General features: G+C 48.1%; 1 protein-coding gene across 1 annotated transcript in view; it reads right to left on the bottom strand.

The window, feature by feature from the left end:
• Window positions 1-8,442: 8,442 nt before the first annotated feature.
• The window catches only part of Upb1 (beta-ureidopropionase 1), a 31,291-nt gene continuing 19,716 nt past the window's right edge, over window positions 8,443-20,017 (bottom strand). Inside the window, exons 5-10 of the mRNA XM_036167951.1 lie at window positions 19,636-19,797; window positions 17,911-18,080; window positions 12,633-12,714; window positions 11,979-12,021; window positions 10,884-11,038; window positions 8,443-8,758 (exon numbers count right to left, since the gene is read on the bottom strand). Coding sequence (XP_036023844.1) covers window positions 8,648-8,758; window positions 10,884-11,038; window positions 11,979-12,021; window positions 12,633-12,714; window positions 17,911-18,080; window positions 19,636-19,797 — 723 coding nt within the window. The 3' untranslated portion in view covers window positions 8,443-8,647. The remainder of the gene's footprint in view (window positions 8,759-10,883; window positions 11,039-11,978; window positions 12,022-12,632; window positions 12,715-17,910; window positions 18,081-19,635; window positions 19,798-20,017) is intronic.

The following is a 20,017-nucleotide window of genomic DNA, read 5'->3' as shown; positions in this document are numbered from 1 at the left end:
TCCCAAACATAACCTGTTGAGTCCATATAATGCTACTTGTATGCATGTTTTCAGGACTGTTGGCACTAGACAACCAGTTGGTGTACTCTCTTCCCTGGGGAGGGCCACATCTCCTGTTGTGTGTAGGGCTAGGGCAAGGGTTATCACACACATACACCCACACACCCATACACACACATATACATGGGGAGGGGGAGAGAGAGGAGAGAGAACAAAATCCTTCATATCATGATGTTGCAGGACTATGCCATAGCCTTCAAGAGCAGAGATAGGTTTGCCATCTCTCCTCTAGAGAGGGAGCAATATACCAGGCAGGTTCCCAGGCCCTCCAAGCCTCTGGCCCCTTGACCAAGCCTTTTATGCTCAATCTTGGCATTACCTGCCCTTGACTTGTTGAGATACATCCCAGCATCCTGGTCTCCTTTGATTCTAAAAGCCCACATTTTCCTCCTCTACTCTATCAAAACTTAGCAATCCTTCCAGGTTCTTACATTTGATTTTCAAAGCAACAAGTACCTGACTAGGTCAGCTGTCAGTGAGCTGTGTGGATGTGTCAATGAATCTATTAGTTAACAAACAGGTTAACAGTCTGTGGCATTTTAAAGCTTCAAAAATATCCTTTTGACATGCAACACCTAACATATTTTAACTATAACAAAAATTACATGAGCATCTCTTTCCATACAATGGAAGAGAATCTCTGGCTAGCTCAGGATCACAGCACAGGGCAGCGTGCTGGGACTTGAACCTGTGAACCTACTGTTGTGCTATTCATTTTTATTTCTTGAAGTGCTAGGGATTGACTTTGGGGCCTCTGAGCATGCCAGGTGAGCACTGTACCTCTGTACTGCTTCCCTAGACCCTGCTTTTTCAACACAGAGTCTCACTGCATAGTTCAGGTTAGCCTTAAGCTTGCTGTGTAGACCAGGGTAGCCTTGGACTCCTGTCTTAGTTAGCTTCTTTGTTGTTGGGATAAACAGCATGGTCAAAAACAAATTGGGGGGCGGGGCAAAGGGTTTATTTGGCTGACACTTACTTCAACATTACAGTCCACCATTAAGGTAAGTCAAGGCAAGAAGTCAAGGCAGGAACTCAGGCAGGAACTTGGAGGCAGGAACTGAAGCAGAGTTCACAGAGGAACACTGGTTCCTGGCTTGCTTCCCATGGCTTGCTTGGCTTGCTTTCTTTTAAGAAAAAAATGTTTCCCATTAAAATAGAATTATGTCACCTCCCTCCTCCATTTCCTCTCTCCAGCCTTCCTCCCTCAAACCTCTCCTATGGCCTCACTCTCTCAAGTTGTTGACCTCTTTTTCTTTGATAATCTGTTATATATGCAGCCTGCTGAGTCTGTTTTTGCTGTGTGTGGGGAACAGTTTCAAGGCTGACCACCCTGCACTGGCCAACCAATAATGGATCTCATCCCTGGGAGAAAGCTAACACCCCTCCCCCAGTAGTCAACGGCTGCCTGTAATTCTCTGTCTAGGACTGAGAGCCTGTGAACTTTTCCCCCTTTCATGTTCACATATTCGTTGATATTTCTATTGTTCCAGTCTTGTTTATGCAGCCATTATAGGAGAGACTGTTTCACAGCAGACTTCCTGGTATTCTGGCTGCCATAATCCTTCCCTGTTTCTTCCACCAGGTTCCTTAAGCCACAGACGCAGGAGCTGTGATATAGCCCCAATGGGGCTGGGCTCCCATGATCTGTCAATCTCTGCGTTGAGTCCAATTGAGGTTTACTGGGATGGTCTCCATTTGCTGTAGAGAGAAGATTCTTTGATGGGAGAGGGATCTACACTTACCTATGTGTATAAGGATAAGACTCCCATGGGCCAGAAGCACGGGTCTTGACATGGCTGTGCCCATGCCAACTGTGGGAGCCCATTTTCGGGTTCCTCATAGCTTTACAGTGCAGCAGGTCCGCATGAGGATGATTAGGGCCACAGGCCTGAGTGCAGGTGTCTGAGATGCTCTGCACTTGGCTGTGCTGGGGGAGGAGGTCTTTTGCTCCACCCCTTGCCGTCTCTATAAATACCCTGGGGCAGAGACAGTCGGGGGCCACTGGAATAGGTTCCAGGCCCTCTGGAGGTTATCCTTTATTTTCTATCTGTTTATCTCCGCACTATAAATCCTTCTATCTAATATTTCCTGCCGCTCACACTCAAGAAAACTCTGGGAGCTGTGGGGTTGGTGGATAAACACCCCGCAGCCAACAATGAGTATTCACTCAGGACTTCACTTGCTCTTTCTACATGCACTCAAGGCATCTTTGGCTCCCCATACCTGCTGCTCGCACACTGGCCAGCACCCAAATGGGGACATCAGCTGCAGTCGCCCCTCTTCATGACACTTATGGTTTTCATTTTAGATGAGTTTTACAGTTGTGCAGCTATATAATTTCAAAAGAACACCATTCCTACAACATTCCTTAAAGCAAAGAGCATGATTGGTGAATAGCTCAGTAGGTAAAGGTGCTTGCCATTCAACATGTGAAAACCTTTAGTCTTGTCCTCCCGACCACGGAAAAAAAATCAAAGGGAACCAAATTTACATTGTCCTTTTACCTCTACACACCTGCCATGGCATGCAAGTGCTCTTAACCACTGAGCCAGGACTCCAGCCCTCTCCACCCTCCCTTTTGAGACAGGGTTTCCCACTAAACTTGGCCCAGGGGCTGGCTTGTGAACTGGCTGGTTGTGCAAGTCCCTGAAATTCTTCTGTCTCCACCTCTTTGGCCCTGGGATGACAGGCGCATGCCATCCCAGCCAGCCTTGTGCATAGCTAATGTTAAGTCCAAACTCAGGTCCTCATGATTCTGGGGCAGGCACTTTGGCAGCTGAGCCGTCTCCTTAGCCTATTGTGAGATCCTGACAATAAAATGCCTGCTGCAGCGAAGCGGTACAGGGACTACAGCAGCGCTCCCTCTCTAAGATGTCTTTGTTTTGTGCTTTTCCATGCATTTCTGTGTCTGTGGTGTCATCAGCGGTCTTTCCTACCACCTGATCTTGATCTCTTTCCAATGTACTGCTCTTAGGCGGTGTCTTGGACCCCGTGCTCCTGCTCTGATGTGGGAGCCCACAGAGGTTTCCCAGTGAGAACCTACTCAGGGTCGGTAAGAATTTTTGCATCTGTTCCTTCCCAGTTCTGCCCCTGCCCTTTTGTTTGACTTTCCAGGATCTCCTTATTTTGTCCTCCACGTCAGGGCTCTGTATGGTCTAGATAAAGATCTGTAACAGCCACACTTTCAGTTTCAAATGAGCGAGTTTGTTAGGCATATAGAAAACGGAAGCAATAGCAAAGAGCACATGGACAGAGGGAGTAGACGGACGGCCATGTAGCATCAAGTCATCAAGTGTTAGATCTCACAGAAGTCTGTGACGATGGCTAACCAGGGTGCCTACTAACATATCCAAGTGGATGCTGGCCACCAGGCTCAGCATAGCCACCAGTTAGAGAGTCATCCTGGCTGGCATACCCAGCCCCCTGCCCTAAACCTCTTCAGCTCCTGGGCTTCCCTTCCCTTCCCCCAGCTTCTCTGATTCCTATATAACCCAGCCATTTTTGGCTATGTGTCCTCCTGGTTCTTGGCCCTTCTCTTGGTTCCCGGTTCCTCTCTTAGCCTCCTCCTCTTTCCTCTCCTCTCTTCCTCACTCATTTCCCCACCCCCTTCTCTCTCCTCTCATGGCCCCATTCAGTCTGGACTCTTCCAGCCACCCCTGGTTATGATCTCCCTCCTCTCTACAACAAAACCATGCACCTCAGCCGTACCCAGGAACAGGCATGTCCTCATTTTTCATTGACTTGTGATGTTCAACAGATATTACTGGAGCAGCCTGACTCAAAGAACAAACCAAGACAGCATCATCAAACCCAGGCTTATGGCATCCAACAGGACAGCCACATTAAGCCAATCAGCTAGGGTTCTCAATTGAGTTTTTCCCGGTTCCCACTGCAGACATTTTTACACATGACATCAACAATAGTGACCTCTAGGAATGGTTTACCTTACTTCTAGCTCTTCTAGAGGATGTAATGTTTCCACTACTCTTAGCTGGTTTCATAATGGTCCCGTTCATAATGGAGGCCTGCAGGAAGGGACCATTTATTGCTTCCATCATTTTAGTAGACTGAGGTCCAGAACTATGGGACCTGGCAAAGCCAAGACTAGAAGCCGGGTTTCTGACCCCCTACATCAGGCCTCTCCCCAAAATGTGTTTTGCCCTGTGCCCAATGCAGACTTCCTGAAATAGAGGGACTCCCTGAGCCCCGTGTCCAAAATCACCATTTTACAAGAGTCCAGCAATATTTCACAGGCATGTCAAACAGAAACCCCATTTGTCATGCTCCTTAATGAGCAGGCATGGGGCCTCATGGTGTCTACAAGTCTTTGGTGGCCAGGACCCCCTTGAGTCCATGGGCTCTGGTACAGAAAGGGATTCAGGGTCCCTAACTGTCACCTTAGTTAACAGGATCAGAATACAAGCTCCCTCAGAGCCTGTCCTCAGTGTCTTCTCAGGACTTGTTTCCCTTCAACCCCCCCTCACCCACCACCAACCCCCTGGCTCTCGCCGCCCCTCCCCCACACCTCAGCAAGCTGCTTCCTGCACCAGCACCCTGTTCTGCTCCTGCTATCTGTGTCTGCTTCTAACAGCTGGCCCCAGCCTGGCAGCCCCCAGCACTGAGGATTATCCAATTATCCCATTAGCCCAGCACATCCTTCCTTCCTCTGAGCTTCTAGCTCCCCCACCTCCCTCTCCCTTTCCCAGGGCTTCTCATAGCCTCCCTGACTGGTTCCTTAGCCAGTCCTAAAGCTGAGTCAATCCCCAGTCATAAGGGACACACACAGCCACCCATCTGCTTTACTGTGCAAGGAAAGAACGCTCCTCTGAAAGCCAGAGTCACATGACCAGTTCATGGCTGCAGAGTTAACACCTAGACTTCTTGACATCATGGCTGTGTTTTCCGCTTTCTCAGACCCGTGTGACGGGTCTCGGCATGTGCTCGCTCGTTAAGGTGACCCCTTGGATGGAGGAGACCCTAACATGAATAAAGTAGCCCAGAGCTGCTGAAGAGGTGAAAACAAGGAGCTGCAGAACTGTGGGAGTTGTAGGCAGCCATGACCGTGGCAGAAATGAAGCCACAAGGAAAGCACTCCCTGGACCTAACAAAGCACGGGGCTGGGGGGTGGAGGGCGGGCGCGGGGGGGGGGGGGGCGGGCTGGGTGTGTGTGGGTGTGTGTGAGCTTCCACATCAGCAGCAACAAGCAACACTCAAAATAAGCCTCAAACCAGGAAGGGGGAGGGGGAGCTAGACAAAGGACATGCCCCATTTAGCTCACTGCCTACCCGTAGCCAGAAAAGGGATGTTGTTCGCACCGATTGCTTTTATGCAAAGGAAAGGCTGTGCATATACCAATCACAGTTATTGGTCCCTCCTGCCCCAGTCATGACAGTCCTGCTAGGCCACCAGGGGAAATGAGCTTCTGGACAGGGTGAAAAAAAGCTTGGGGGACGTCTCTAGAGTTCACTGGGACTTGAGATGGCAAAAGAGACAGTCTAGACGGAAACAGTTGAGGCTGGGGCTTGCCCTTGGCGGGGCTGAGCTGTGTTTGTGCTGGCCTCCGGGGACTCTGGTTGGCTGCTTGGCTGAGTGTACCTTGCAGGAGGCAGCTAGGACACCCGGGAGAAACAGCTGTCCAATGGGGAGTGAAACTGCCCCACCCTTCAATGTCTTTGCTCTTTTAAAGGACAAATCAATTTCAGGGGGGACGCTCAAAGGACTTCTCCCCACGTGACTTTTAACACGCATAACAGTGCTTTGTAAAATCTGATCTTTTGGCTTCTGGAGTGTGTGTGGCTGTTGAGGGGGTAGCTCAGTGACAGGGCACTTGTCTCTCTCATCCATGTGACCGCTTCTACTTCTGCCATAGGTTTATTTTTCCTTCTCTCTTTCTTTTTATCCTTTCTTTTTCTTTTTGGCTTATTATGACTTCTTTTAGGGGGTGTAATTTGGCTGGAGGACTGCTTATCTGGAATGTAGGAAGTCCCTGGTTCAATCCCAGCACATGAAGATTTCTTGTATCATACCATCTACTTTGGGGGATGCTGTATGTTGTTTGTATTGTATAATTTGGCCAGCCTAACTCCACCACAGACGCCAACAATTAAGTTGCTGGGCAAGAGCTTTGGCTCAGCGGCACGGCGTGTTTAACAGAGAGAACTGTGGGGTTGGATTCTCCAGCATGGAAACAAAGGAATCTGTAGTCTGGGAGAAAAGCTGCTTGCCAAGAGACTCAGAGCCTGTGATGGTAAGGTGGGAAACTGAGGTTCATCCAAGATGGTACAGGCACCTGCAGGCTAGAGGTGATGGACACTGGACCAATGCAGTTCTTGTTTGAGAGTCTGCCCAGTGACATCATCAATGGTCACATAAAATCTCCACCCCCAGGCTCATTCAATGAAAGTTTGCTGAGCATCTACACGTCCCAGGCATGAGCCCAGCCCTGAAGCCCCGCCCCTGCAGGGGCTGCCTCCCTGAAGACAGGCCTGACTATTCTTTTCCGGACAATGACAGGAGTGGATAATTCAATAATCCCTGGCGTCTCAACTCAGCATTTCTGTATTAGGCTGTTTATACGATTCTTCCAGAAACCACAGACAGACACACTGGCTGGAGATGCTGAAGGGCCATATCAGAAAGTTCACCACATCTACAGGGACAGACCTAACACGCACTGAGGTCTGATGGCTGCTGTTCCTGCAGCCAAAAGGGTTAAGGATGACAGTGCAAACATCATCAGGCAGTTCCACTGGACGCTGTCATCCAAGATGCTACCTAGGGACATCTATCCCCAACATGGGGTTGTTCATGTAATTTAGCTACTGGGCAACAAGGCTGCCTGCTCTGCTAAGGAGCAGGAAAGGTGGGGCTACAGAGTACTACCTCCCACCCCCAACACTCTGGTCAGCTACAGGTTGAGGCTCAGCACTGTACCCCTGAGCTACACCTTCTGCACCTGTGGTTGGTGTCAGGGGCACAGCCACACAGGCACAGCACTGACAGCTGCCAAGGGGCTTCATGGGACATCTAGTCTCTCTCTCACCACCACACTGAAACCTAATGCAGGACAGCCATGGGGCTGTATTATACACATAGGCAGAGAATTGAATGACCTGATCTTAAGTCAGAGTCAACCACTGAAGTGGGAACCATGAGAAAATGGACGGGAATAAAACACACAAAGACTTAGTAGAAGGAATTTTCTGACATGATGATGGGCCTGGTTAGGCAACAGGGAAGAGCATCAGGAAGGGCAGGCTGGGACTCTCGGGCACTGGCTGGTGACCTGCCCCACATTTAGATGTTTATGGTAGCATCCATCATGCCATGGGCAGCCACTTCTGTTTTTTTCCATAGGAAAGAGAGTCATTAATGTCTTTTAACCAAGTCAAATGAACAGAATTCCAGAAACCCAGAACCAAAGAGGAAAATTCATCCTTAGGAGTCTGTTCTTTGGGATTGTTCTTGGCATCCAAGTCTGTATCGGTTAGACCCAGTGGAGGCAGGACTCATAGGGTATATATTAGGAGATGTTATGAGGCCGTGAAGGGCGTGATGGTGGGGCTGGCTGGGTAAGTCTAATTAGCTCCACAGTGGACTGTCAGGGAGGCAGGGACTGCTGTCTATACACAATGTCTTCCTCCCCACAGAAGGCTCAAGGATGCTCTTTAGCACTGTAAACAGATTGAGTGAGGTCCACCTTGGTTTTATGGCATGATCTCACTCAGTCAACAGGCTATAAACTTTATAATCATATTCATAAGATACCTTTACACAATGCGGGACTTGGTGGCACATTCTGGGAGTCCTAGCTGCTCAGAAGGCTATGACAGGATGATGGTTTGAACCTTAGAGTTCAAGACCAGCCAGGAAAATACAGTGGGACCATGCCTCCCATGTCAAACCCTTTACATATACTAGGTTTGTGCCTGCCTGAAGAATTAGGATGCGTTGAGTTTACTCAGCGGTAGCCCATCTGTTCACAGTCATGCTGTAGCCTCTGAGACTCTCACCTGACCCTCTTCCTGCTAGCACAGTTTTCCAAATTGACCCTCAAGGAGATGATGGAACCTTGAGACTGGGTCAGGATGGGAAAGAGGAGAGTGGTAACAGGTAGGAGCAGCGAATACCCAGAATCAGAACTCAGCCTGAGGTCTGCCTGGGCCATGTGGCATCTCATTATAGACACACATGGAAACCAGAGGTGGAAAGCCAGGAAGTCAGTCAAAGCTGCTCACTCCCAGGCACTCCCTCTCTCATCCTCCTCTGTGCCAACTCCTTTCAATGGCGTGGATATGAACTCACAGCTGGGGATTTCTTAGATGGAGGTAGAATTTGCATAACACAAAACAAAACACTTTCAACATATGCAATCCAGTTCCATTTAATAAAATTTCAATGTTGTTGAATCATCTTTTGAATCCCAAAACATTCTCAAGTTCCCAGAAGAAAATCATGCATTAATTATTAGCAGTTATCCCTCACACACTTGCTCATTCTCCTCTTGCCTGAGTATTGAATCTCACCTCCACCTAATCCCCAAATACATTTTAAAACTTAGCCACTGGGGCCAGTGATGTCCCCAAACTTAACCGGAGCTAGGGCATAGAACCAGGTCTTCCTTCACAATGTTGGGAGTGTAGTTGGGTTTGACCGCTTCAGCAAGTTCCCGGGCATACATCTCAAGTCGGCCAGTCATCTGAAAACAAAACATACATGCTGTGTGATGGTATTTCTGTATGCTGTGAATATGTTGCTCTCATTGGTTGATAAATAAAGCTGATTTGGCCTATAGCCAGGCAGAACAAGGCTAGGTAGGAAAGCCAAATGGAGGTACAGGGAGAAGGAGGGTAGAGTTGAGTAGACGCAAGCCACCTATCCAAGAAACAAGATGTCAGAGAACGTGTAAGCCACGGGCCACATGGCGATGAATAGATTAATACAAATGGGTTAATTTAAATGTAAGAGCTAGCTAGTTATAAGCCTGAGCTACTGGCCAAACATTTATAATATAGGCCTCTGAGTGATTATTTAGAAGTGGCTATGGAACAGGGCGGGACAGAGAAACCTCTGATTACATAAGACACCCAACGTGGGGTGCCAGATGAAGCACAATCCTAATTAGTCGTAACAATAAGAACCTGGAGTCAGATATCAAGGGTGAAATCTGAAAGATCAAAGAAGCAGAGCAGTCAGCCACCAGAGGCTTCTAATCTATATGAAATCTCAGACTGAATGGGTGGGATCCTGTCTCCACTTGCCTTATATTCCTGTCTCCATCTCCCTACTACTGGGGTTAAAGGCATGAGCCTCCCATGTGCTGGGATCAAAGGCCTGTACCACCACTGCCCGGCTCTGTTTCTTTTAGACTGGATCAATCTTGTGTAGCCCAGGGTGGTCTTGAATTCCTGAACTTCCTGCTTCCTTCTCCCAAGTGCTGGGATTAAAGGTGTGTGCCACCACTGCCTGGCCTCTGTGGTTAACCAGTGGCTAGCTCTGCCCTCTGATCTCCAGGCAAGCTTTATTAGTCAGAACACAAACAAAATATCACACAACATTATACATGCTTGGAAAGATTTAATAATCTATTCCTTTCTTGCCACCACCTCTGGCCACTAGGGGGCAGCCACGGGGCAGAAAATACATTCATCATGCTGATTGACAGGGCTATTTCAGACAGTAATGAGGACAAATAATTGCATTATGACCTCAGCATGGATGCCAGTGCAGTGCAAGGATGTGTGATGACTCACACAGCCCGGCCCAGTTGACTATGACCTCTTCGTTCAGGAGGTGTGGTCAAGTCTGAATGCAGGATGGACGAGTGAAGCATGAACTCACATCCATCACCACTGGGAAGGCTTTTGTTTCGAGAAAGGGTCTAAAGAGAAACCACTCTGCTTGTTGCTCCTGGAGATACTTGGCAAAAGAGCTGGCCACATTCTTGGCTCCAACTTCTGACTAAAATGGAATCCTGTATTAACCTCAGCTGCCCAAGAAGAGGACATAGAGGTCAGGAGACCTTCTCACAGGCAGTATCTTATCTGTCCGATGAGAATCTGAGTCTCTGGATATGACCAAGGACTCACACTCACATAAAGTCGGGGAACAGAGTTCAGAGTCCGCATCTGGGCTCCTCCAGTCACACTTTGCAAAGCCATTCAGTCACCCAGAGTGGGACATTCATCTTCTCTGTAACTGCTGGAGACGAGTGTAACAATACTTGCAGTCAGGAGCCCTTCTAGGGGTCCTGGCCTTGGCCACCACTGTCTCATCCCAGTGTGGCAGGCACCTGCTCTCTCAGACTGCTGACACCACAGGCAGCATTGGAGACTGCTCCTAAGGCTTAGGGACAAGATGTTTGCCCCAAAGGAACTGAGTAAGGTGGAGCCAGAGCCAGGCAAAGATCCACGTGACCCAATTCCCACTATTGTCTCGATGCCTAGACTCTGGAGCCTGGTCACAGGCAGAACCAGACATGCACATTTATCTTGTGACAAGTGCAAATGCCTGGAAAGAAAAAATGGATTACAGAAGCCAGCCCACTGTATTCTCTAGACAAATGAAATTGAGATTCATTTGTGTGAAGATGCCTAGAATCTAAATCCAATGGAAGGAGAATGTATTGAGCTCTCTGGCTTGTGTATCTTCTCATCCAGAGATTCCTCCCACAGCCCGCAGAGTCCTGGCCCTCTGCTCAGGAAAGAGCTGCATAGTGGGGAGCTGGTGTCTCCTTCCAACGGCCTGCAGGCCTCTGAAGTTCCTGCAACTTCATGGGGACCAGTGCAGAGTAGCAGGGCAACAGAAGAGGCTTGGGCACCCACCTTGAAAGTCCAGAAATCATTAATCTGCTGGCAGAGGTTGAGATTGAGCTCAGTGACCAGCAGCCCATCTTGATTTCGTGAGAGGCCAGGGGTCCGGCTGCCGTCAGGAGCTGCCACATAGCTTGAGCCGTAAAAGTAGCCAAGGTCATGGTGAGCTTTAAGGAGCAAAGGGAAGCAACTGTGAGCTCGTACATAGTGTGGGCTATAAAGAAGTGCAGGCACATGGCAGGAGAGAAAGCCATCCTGTGTACCACCTCGGTGTCTGCTGAATGCCAATTTCCCTCCTCATGTCTAAAGGTCTTAGAGAAGGTGACAGAACTTTGCTTTCATAGCACTCCCTGCTGCCCTGAGGAACTCAAGGCCACCATAGCTGAGTGAGGTGGCCCCTCTAAGACAGGTTCCAGAACCTCCTTTCCCACATCTTCTGTTTATCCGTCATCAGGATGCATCTGGGATTGGAACCTCTACAAGTTTGGACTCCAGATGGAGGGATCTCGGAAACATTGTGTTCATCCTTTTGTATCTTTCTGAAGGGGACCCACTGAGCCAGGGGAAACACCCTTTTGGTGAGTGACACAGGACTTCCCTCTCACATTCCTGGCTGGAGAGGCCAGACCTTAGGGTGAAGGATTTTTAGCAGAGGTGTGTTGGTAGTTGCCTTCAGATCACAACCACCTCCGGACCTCAGAACCTATGACAATCTATGCTGACTCAGGGGACATCATCAGTACAGTTGGGAGGGTGGAGAAGAAAGAAGAAAGATGGGGACCCCTGTGAGAGTCCCCCCACTTTCTAGAGAGCTCACAAAGGGGTTCCCCATAACTTCATGGTCCAGTTTCACACAAGGCCTGGGGAGATAGTGAGACCAGTCCATTCCCATTTGATCCCCATTTGGGGAACAAGGTGGCCACCCATGAGGACCCACACCCCAGCCATAGTCTCCCAAACTACACACAAGGAAGCAGAGGAGACTCGTCAGTGGTCCCTTCCTAGGTGCCCAATGAGCAGGCACAGGCTGTGGGATGGACCCCTCCCAGAGGAAGTAGGTGGAGTAGGGGAGATGAGGCCCAGCAAGGGGAATGTTCATGAACATACCTTTCTTTCCATCTCCAGAAGTGAACTCATTGGGATAGTGTTCCTGTGAATTAAGTGCAAGGCTAAGATGAACCTCTAGGTGGCAGCACCATGACAGTCATTCCAGATCACTCAGCGGGACCAAGAGCAGCACGGGGCCCAAGCAGGAAAGCGTTAAGAGGATACCAGGGTCTGCACTCTGGGCAATCAGCAAGCGTTTGGTACATATTCAGCAGGCCACCACTGCACCTTAGAAAGCCAGCAAGGAATGTGACAGGCAAGGGAAGACCTGGATTTTGTCTTTGGGTTTATAACCTGGCGCAGGGAGACACCAGTCACCTGCAATTCTCAGGGCTGGGCAATGTATGTGAGGTCAGCCTGCCTTTGGAAATAACACCTCACCTTGAATGAGGGGAGGGGAGATAAGGGAAGGGAAGAGGAGGGGAGGGGGGGAGAGGGGAAGAGAGGGGAGGGGACAGGATGGGAGAAGACAGGCAAAATAAGAAGAGGCCAAAAACCAGAAGAAAATTACCAGATCAAGTTATCCCCCCGCCCCCCAACTTGGGACTCTAAAGTTTGTGGCATGTATGCAGCGGGAACAAGAAGACAGGTGAATTGTCCCATCCAGGGCATTAGTCAGGGGCCCCTTTCCTTGACTATCTCTCAGGCACATACCTGACCCACACGGTTAATGGCGCATGTGAAGCAATGATTGGCAATGGCCGCGTTTCTGGCTTCGATCGGCCACATGGACTCACTGTGGGAGGTTGAGGAAGAAGCAGATTGGAGACCTCTTGGCCACTCTGGAGATGCTCAACTCTAAGATGCAGCCCGGCTGCGAGCAGAGCCGGGCATGGTACCAATCTAGCACTTAGCAAGCTGAGGCTAGAGGCCTGGGAGTTAAACACTAGCCCAGGTTACACAGCGAGGACCAGGCTAGCCTGAGCTAGCTGGGACCAGTCTGAAAACAATCCCACAAGCGGACTAGCTTGTCAACTCCTTGCTTAATCAATAGCAGCTTCTTAACAAGCCAGCTAAAGGCAGAATCCATACTGCCATCGTCTCCTGGGGGTCAGACAGCTTTTATCCTAAGTCTCAGTCGCCCCCAAAACATCCAAGTGAGATGATGCAGCTTGAATGGTCATAAAGATGAAGTTCCACAGAGTGGTTGTTTTGTAACAGTCATGTCCGCGTTTTCATTCTTCCCAGGGAAGCCATCTTCTAAGCTGAACGCAAGGCTTGTAAGTATCAGAGGGGAGCTATGGGCTTATTAGGGAGCTGATGCATGGCCCATGGGGGATGGGCTTGGAAACTGTGACACAGCACTGGGGTTTGCCTAACACTGTACTTAAAAAAGAAAAGAGAAAAAACACCAACCACTTAAATAAATAACCCTGTTACTTTAAGGAAAATTCCCAGAATCTCACCAGCTTAATAAACTAGTTGGATTTACTTCCATCCTCTATGACTACACTTGCCCATAGTGGGTGAAAAAAAAAAAAGTCGCAGAATTCTGACCACACATAGTGGAGGACACAGCTCCTGTCTCCTCATTGCTCATACCTTTTCTTTTTATCACCATGTTGCATTATCTTCATAATGGCTCATTTTAGTGTCACTCACCCACAGAAGAAATGGGTTGAAATTTACTTAACCCTGACATTTCTGTGGCCGCCAGCTGCTCCATTATGGATACCGTCACCACCACTACCACAAACATCTCACACGTCACTTTGTTCTTCTTGACATCACTTCCTCAGGCTACCATTCTACAAGTACAATTAACTGGTACAGGGCATGAACTCGAGTGCCCATCCCACTAAGCACACTGCTCTCCCACAGACTGCCTCAGCTTTTCCAGCTCACCACGCCCTTGAAAGTCCAAGGCCGGGCAATTCCTAGCCGAGGCAGGAAGAACCAATCATTTTTCAATAAGGCTGCTGTGGACCTAAGAATTAACGTGCATATTACTTTGGGTTACTTCTGTTTGCTCAATTGTAGCTAAGAAAAGTTCAAGATAACAGGCTGGGGAGAGCCTTCGCATGCATAACATGAGGTAGCTCTCTGGGTTTACTCAGAAGCCAGTTCATACCCATGTGCCCAGGAAGTAGACTTCAGATTCCTCTAAGGAAGCCTGAGGAGAAGATGGAGTTCCCCAAGTGTATTTTACATTTTTTGTTACATTTTATTTATTTTGTATGTATGGATATGGAGGTGAGACACAATTTGTAGGAGGTAATCCTCTCCCTCTATCATGTGGGGCCTGGGGATTGAACCCAGGTCATCAGGCTTGGCAGAAGGTGCCTTTTCCCTCTAAGCTATTTTTTTCCAGTCCCTTTCCAAAAGTCTTATACACAGCAGGTAGAAGGCGGGATACTCCACAAGGTGGCCCAAGGTTCCACTAAGACCTAGGAGATGAGCAACTTGATGTCAGTTGCCTTTCAACTGACAATGGACAGTTAGCTGCATTCAAAGCACCAGGAGATATGTTTTCAGAATGGAAACCCTGAGGGAAGATCCAAGCTATGGTCTTCGTCCCTCTGCCCAAAAGCACCCTTCCCAGACCCAGACCATACCTCTCTATGCACCCAACGTAAGTAACTGGATAACTAAATTCTAGGTCTATTAGGGGCCTGCTGTGAAAATTCTGTGTGGAGGAATGTTATTCAAAAGACAAGCACCATGCTTCAAAGCAAAAGTAAATTAAATGTTGCATCTGACATTTAGAAGAAACTGAATAAAGAAGTCCATTGAGAGCGTAGAGCTTTTCCCATGACCCGAACCCTACTGGGACAGAACACAGAAATCATAAACACAGAACAGAAGTCAGCACTTCCTGTTGTACCCATCCATCATGCTTTGGAGGAAGGCAGCTCCAGGTTGGGATGTTTGCACATAAATTCCTAGAGCTCTTTTAACTTGTAATGATACTTTGGAATCGCCTAGGAGATACACTTCTGAGAATATGTATGAGGAGACTTCCGGAGAGACTTAACTGAAGAGTGTCCTACCCTTATCCAAACTTGGACAGTGCCATGCCATGGGCTAAGGTCCTAGGATGAATGAAAGCAGGGAGGGAAAAGGGGGGTGAGCGGCATTGATCTCGGCCATCTCTCTGCAGACACAGACTTCACACTCCCACTGTCATGCTTTCCCTGCCGTGGGCTGAACTATGAAACCATATGCTTTAAAAATAAACCTGTTTTCCTTTTAATTACTTTTTGTCTGATGTTTGATCCCAGTAATAAGAAAAGTAACTATTCAGATCATTGATATCGGAAGTCGGGGCCTTTGCTTTGAGAAACCTGGCTATATCATTCATAGGCCTTTTGAGGGAATGCTGAAGTATGGACCAGAGATGCTGTAGACTGTCCTAAGGAGAGTTAATGAGCCATTTTGGACAAAAAGGCCTGAATGCTAATTTAAATTCAGATGGTTAAGACTCTGCTCATGAAGTTCCTATTAGGGGAGAATAAAGACTCTATCAGGAAGTAGGGTAGACACCATTCATTTTAGAGTCTGGCAAAGAATGAGGATATATCTATGCCAATAGACTTTAGTTGGAATCTTGAACAAAGCTGAATTCGAAATGAATTTGTCGGGTCAAGGAAATTTCAAGATAGCATAGCACTCCAGTTTTGGCATGGTTACTTCTCTCTGCACTTATCCACATTAACAGTGAGAGAAAAAGAGGTCGAGTGTGGAGAGAAGGGCAGAAGAAAGGAGACAAGGGTGCCCTGAGAGTCCAGCTTGGAAAAAAATCAAACTTATTTAAAAGGAAAGAGACTGAATTGAGGACGCCCTCGGAAAGGGTTCTATGCTGGAAAACCACTACTCTGGGGAGTGTTTCTCCAGGTTCAGACACTGGTCACACAGAGACCGCTGTGTCTGCAGTGGAAAGGAGGACAGGCTGTAGCCTGTCCTCATGCTAGCCACAGAATTTGGCAACACTGTTTGCATGGTACTGGTTTCTCAGGCATGCAAATATAAGAGGTATGGGGCTATCATGGCTTACATCAAGATTCCAGAAAGCCACAGAAGCCAAGCAGTGTGTAGCGGGGTCAGATTCCTCGAAATAGGGCCCTTAAAGGCCAATGACTGAGGCTACGAAACCCAAGTCGCTATGGAGACCACAGGACACTGGAGATGTGGGGTCTGTGGGACATCAACTGAAGAAATCTGTAGGCATGGGAAGGAGCTGGCTCAACAGAGAGGCTACATGGTCTCCTGGGGCAGAACTAAAAGAGAGGGCCTACCCAAGACTGTAGGAGCCCAGGTGATGCCATCAAGAGCCTCAGAAGCCAGACATGGAGTATCAAGACTTGGTGTTTTGTTTTTTTCTGTGGGACCCCAGTCTTACTTGGTCTGAATTTTCCTTGTTATGCTCCCTTTTAAAATCAGAATGTTTGCTCTGTGTCATTGTTTATTAGAATTGTGTTCCACCCTGCCCCCCCCCCCCCAGCCCACAGAGATGCACAGATTTGAGACGCTGGATTTCTGAACAATGTTGGAACTGCTAAAACTACAGGCAGTTGTTGGCAGAGTGAGACAGGCACTGGGCCTGAGGACCAACAGTGGAATGTTATGAGTTAAACGTCATGTGTTTGAGTATCAAGTACAGCAAATGGACTTTGGATGGTTACTCTGCCTTGTCAACTTGACAGGATTTCAAATCACCTCAGAGACATTCTCTGGGTGAGTCTATGAGAGCATCTCCATAGACAGTTTCCACAGAAGAAAAAAGACCCAGCCTAAAGCCTAGGCCTGGTCAGCATCAGCCCACAAGCTTGGGTCCTGACCTAAATAAAAACTGAGAAATGAGAAAACCAGACAAGTACCAACACTGATGTCCCTTTGCTTCCTAGGACTGCAGATGTAATGGGACCCACCGGCCACCTCACTTTCCTCCTACCTTCTCCACTGTAATGACCTGAACCTTCAAGCTGTGAGTCTTGTCAGCCATTCGTTCACGACAATGAGAAAAGCGACCAGTATACCTGGACACCTCCCAAATAGTTAGCCAAAGGGGGAGGAAGAAGTGGTACAAACCCAGCCCTGTGGGGTATCTCAGCTGACTCCCTGCCCTGCGAGTCCTGCCCCAGGGCTCTCCTGCTCCAGCCCTCAGCGACACCACAACAAAGCAGTTTTAGCCATATTAGAGACGAGGCTGGTACTCTAACACTTCCTGTTACATATTATTTTTTTTTAATTTGTGATTTATTATTTTTATTTTATGTGCATTGGTGGTTTGTCTGCATGTATGTCTGTGTGCGGGTGTCGGACCCCTGGAACTCGAGTATAGACAGTGTGGGTTGCATGTGGGTGCTTGGCATTGAACCCGGGTCCTCTGGAAGAGCAGCCAGTGGTCTTAACCACTGAGCCATCTCTCTAGCCACCCCCTCTCCCGCCACCCTGTGACATATTATTAAAGTGAACCTTTTCACTGGTTAAAACAAGTCTCCTGGATTACCCCCTGTTCCTGTTACCTCCTCTGCTCCACTCCTCTGGAGGACTGCCCTTCCTATGGGGCATGGTAGAGTTGAGGTTCAGGATTCTGAAGACCCCTGTCCAGGAACCCATGCTGGCCAGGAGCTTATTGTGCTCCACTGAGAAGTCAGGCTTTGAGATTCCAGACCATCATGAAGGAGAGTGAGAGTATTATCTTTCTCCCAGTGTTCAGAATCCCAGCAAAGGTTGCTGCCAATGGCAGAATGGCTCTTTGGGAGGTCAGATATTGTAAAGGTCATGTTGGGCATTTCTCCTCCCCCCCCTTGACTAAAAATCTGGTTAATTGTGCAACATCCAATCAGACAGTTGTGATCTAAGACATCCTGATGATTATACCTGCTCACTACAGTTTACTAAACCCATGTCTGAACCCTACAGGTTGACCCTGGGCCTGAGGTGGTGATGAGGCCCAGAAAGCCCCCCCAGATCTCTCCCAGCAAGTGACCTGAGTTCTCCAATGGTGGCTGAGGGATTGAAGATGATCTCCGCTCCATTGAGGCTGTACATGAGCCAGTTAAGGGGGTGGTGTCGCCCGTAGCAAATGTTTACTGCAATCCTGCCAAACTGGGTCTGGAACACAGGGTGGCCCAGGTTTCCTTCCATGTAGTAAGTTGACTGAAAAGCACAAACAGAGGGCCATGTGGTGGTGCCTCAGAGCGGGAGCAATTCTGCTTTCCTTGGGCTCTGCGGAAGTGAGTATCACCAGTAATCTAAAATTAACATTAGGGCGTGACTCGTTTTAAAACCTAGACATAATAATAACAACACAACCTCACGGGGCAAATACAATGGCCTGGTATGTAACCCACGATTGGCTTTGTGGTATGTCACGTGATTTCCAGGATAACCTATGGTAAGTTTTCAATCATGATACAAGAAAAGGTTGTGGTCAGGTCAATGTTAAGATGAGTTACCAACCACACATCTTTACACAGAACGTTAGAGGTGAAAAGACCCGGACCCACCCAGAGTAACTCTTCGTTTTTGGAAACTGTATGTCACTTGAATTGGTTTGGGACTTTCCCAACTGACTAAGACCAAATCTCAGAGTAAAACACACACTCTCCACATAGCAGCCTATGTAGGGTTCCCTGTAGGACAAGAAAATGGGAACCGTATTCTCCCACCTCTTTCCCCCAACCTGAGTCCCGAGGCTGCCACTTCTGGGACTTGATGAGGATATAGGTGAAGGGAGGCTAGAGGGCAAGTCAGGTCCCAAACAGGTCTGCTCCTAGAGCTTTTGGCTTTCTTGCATTAATTACTTAAAAACTGACCGAGTTAGACAGCAACCAGGATATGTACACACAGTGGACCCTGAGCAGATCCTGCTGTACTCAGACCAGTGGTTTCTGCAGAAAGCTAACAATTAACCCCAGGGTAAACAGGTGAGGAGTGTGTCTGTCCTGCCCGACTGCCAGCTGCTACTGGGAAACACCAGCTCTTCTGTCTCCCCGTAGCCCTGGAGATAGTTTCTCACCTTGTTGACCAGCCTGAGAACAGTCTAAATTCCCAACCAAGGATGCGGAGGGCTAAAAAAGAGGGCAGCACATCCTGATCTACTGGTCCTCTTGAAAAGTCACATTCAAATTCAGATTTAGGATCCTGGCGTTATGAAAAGTTCATTTTTCTCTTTCAAATGCCCTTCACGGCCGCCACCCACTGCTTGTGAATTGGCATTTACCATTGAAACAGCCCCTCTCCCAGAATTCTAATCACTAGTAAGTCTAATGAGTCCTGTGTAACCACTGTTGTATAGAGACACATTCAAAGACACCTGAACAGGAGCCAACTGATATAAGTCACAAAGACCAGCATCCACTAAAACTAGGATTATATGTGGTTGCCTGGGAGCTCAGTGTCCCTTTACAGGGGCTCACAGGGTAATCTCATGTGTACTGTTTATCTGCATTTTAGTTTATGAACCAATTACCTCGAGGGAATATTGCAGAAAGTCAAATCACGTTCCTGCACACACGTATGATGTATATATCAATCCCATGCTGCTAAAAGTTTTTTGTGATTCTAAATATCTCATGTCCATGTGATGCAGGGCCATGCTATCAGACTCTCCAAAGACTGCCACAGCACTACCCTGTAGTGCCTCAAGTCACAGCCTCCAATACAGAATTTCTCCCCAAGAAAAGCCCACTGAGCTCTGATTGGCACTCACCTCATTGAAGTCACCCACTCTGGGGATGTGGTTCTTCCTGGTCTTTCCCATGACTAGTCCTGAATTGGAGATCACCACAGCTGTGTTCCACAGAACTCCCCCATGATCTCGATCTCGTTCCAAAATTGGAGACACCACCACCATGTTATGCCTCTTTGCCAACTGGGGAATGGAAAACCATGAAGTTCCTCTTTCGAGTAAATTGTTACTTTTTTTTTTTTTTAAACTAGACAAGAATTTAACAATGTTCCTAAATAATTAGACTTAGTTTGTAGCTGTTACTTATAGCAATTTTTTTTTTAAAGTACAAAATGTCAGTGTTGTCTTGATGCTTACAGCTGGTTATGTTAGAATAATCAATAGCCAGATGTGGTGGCACATG

Source organism: Onychomys torridus, chromosome 18, assembly GCF_903995425.1.
Source record: "Onychomys torridus chromosome 18, mOncTor1.1, whole genome shotgun sequence".
In the NCBI taxonomy this organism is placed as follows: domain Eukaryota; kingdom Metazoa; phylum Chordata; class Mammalia; order Rodentia; family Cricetidae; genus Onychomys; species Onychomys torridus.
This window is presented reverse-complemented; position numbering and strand designations above follow the sequence as displayed.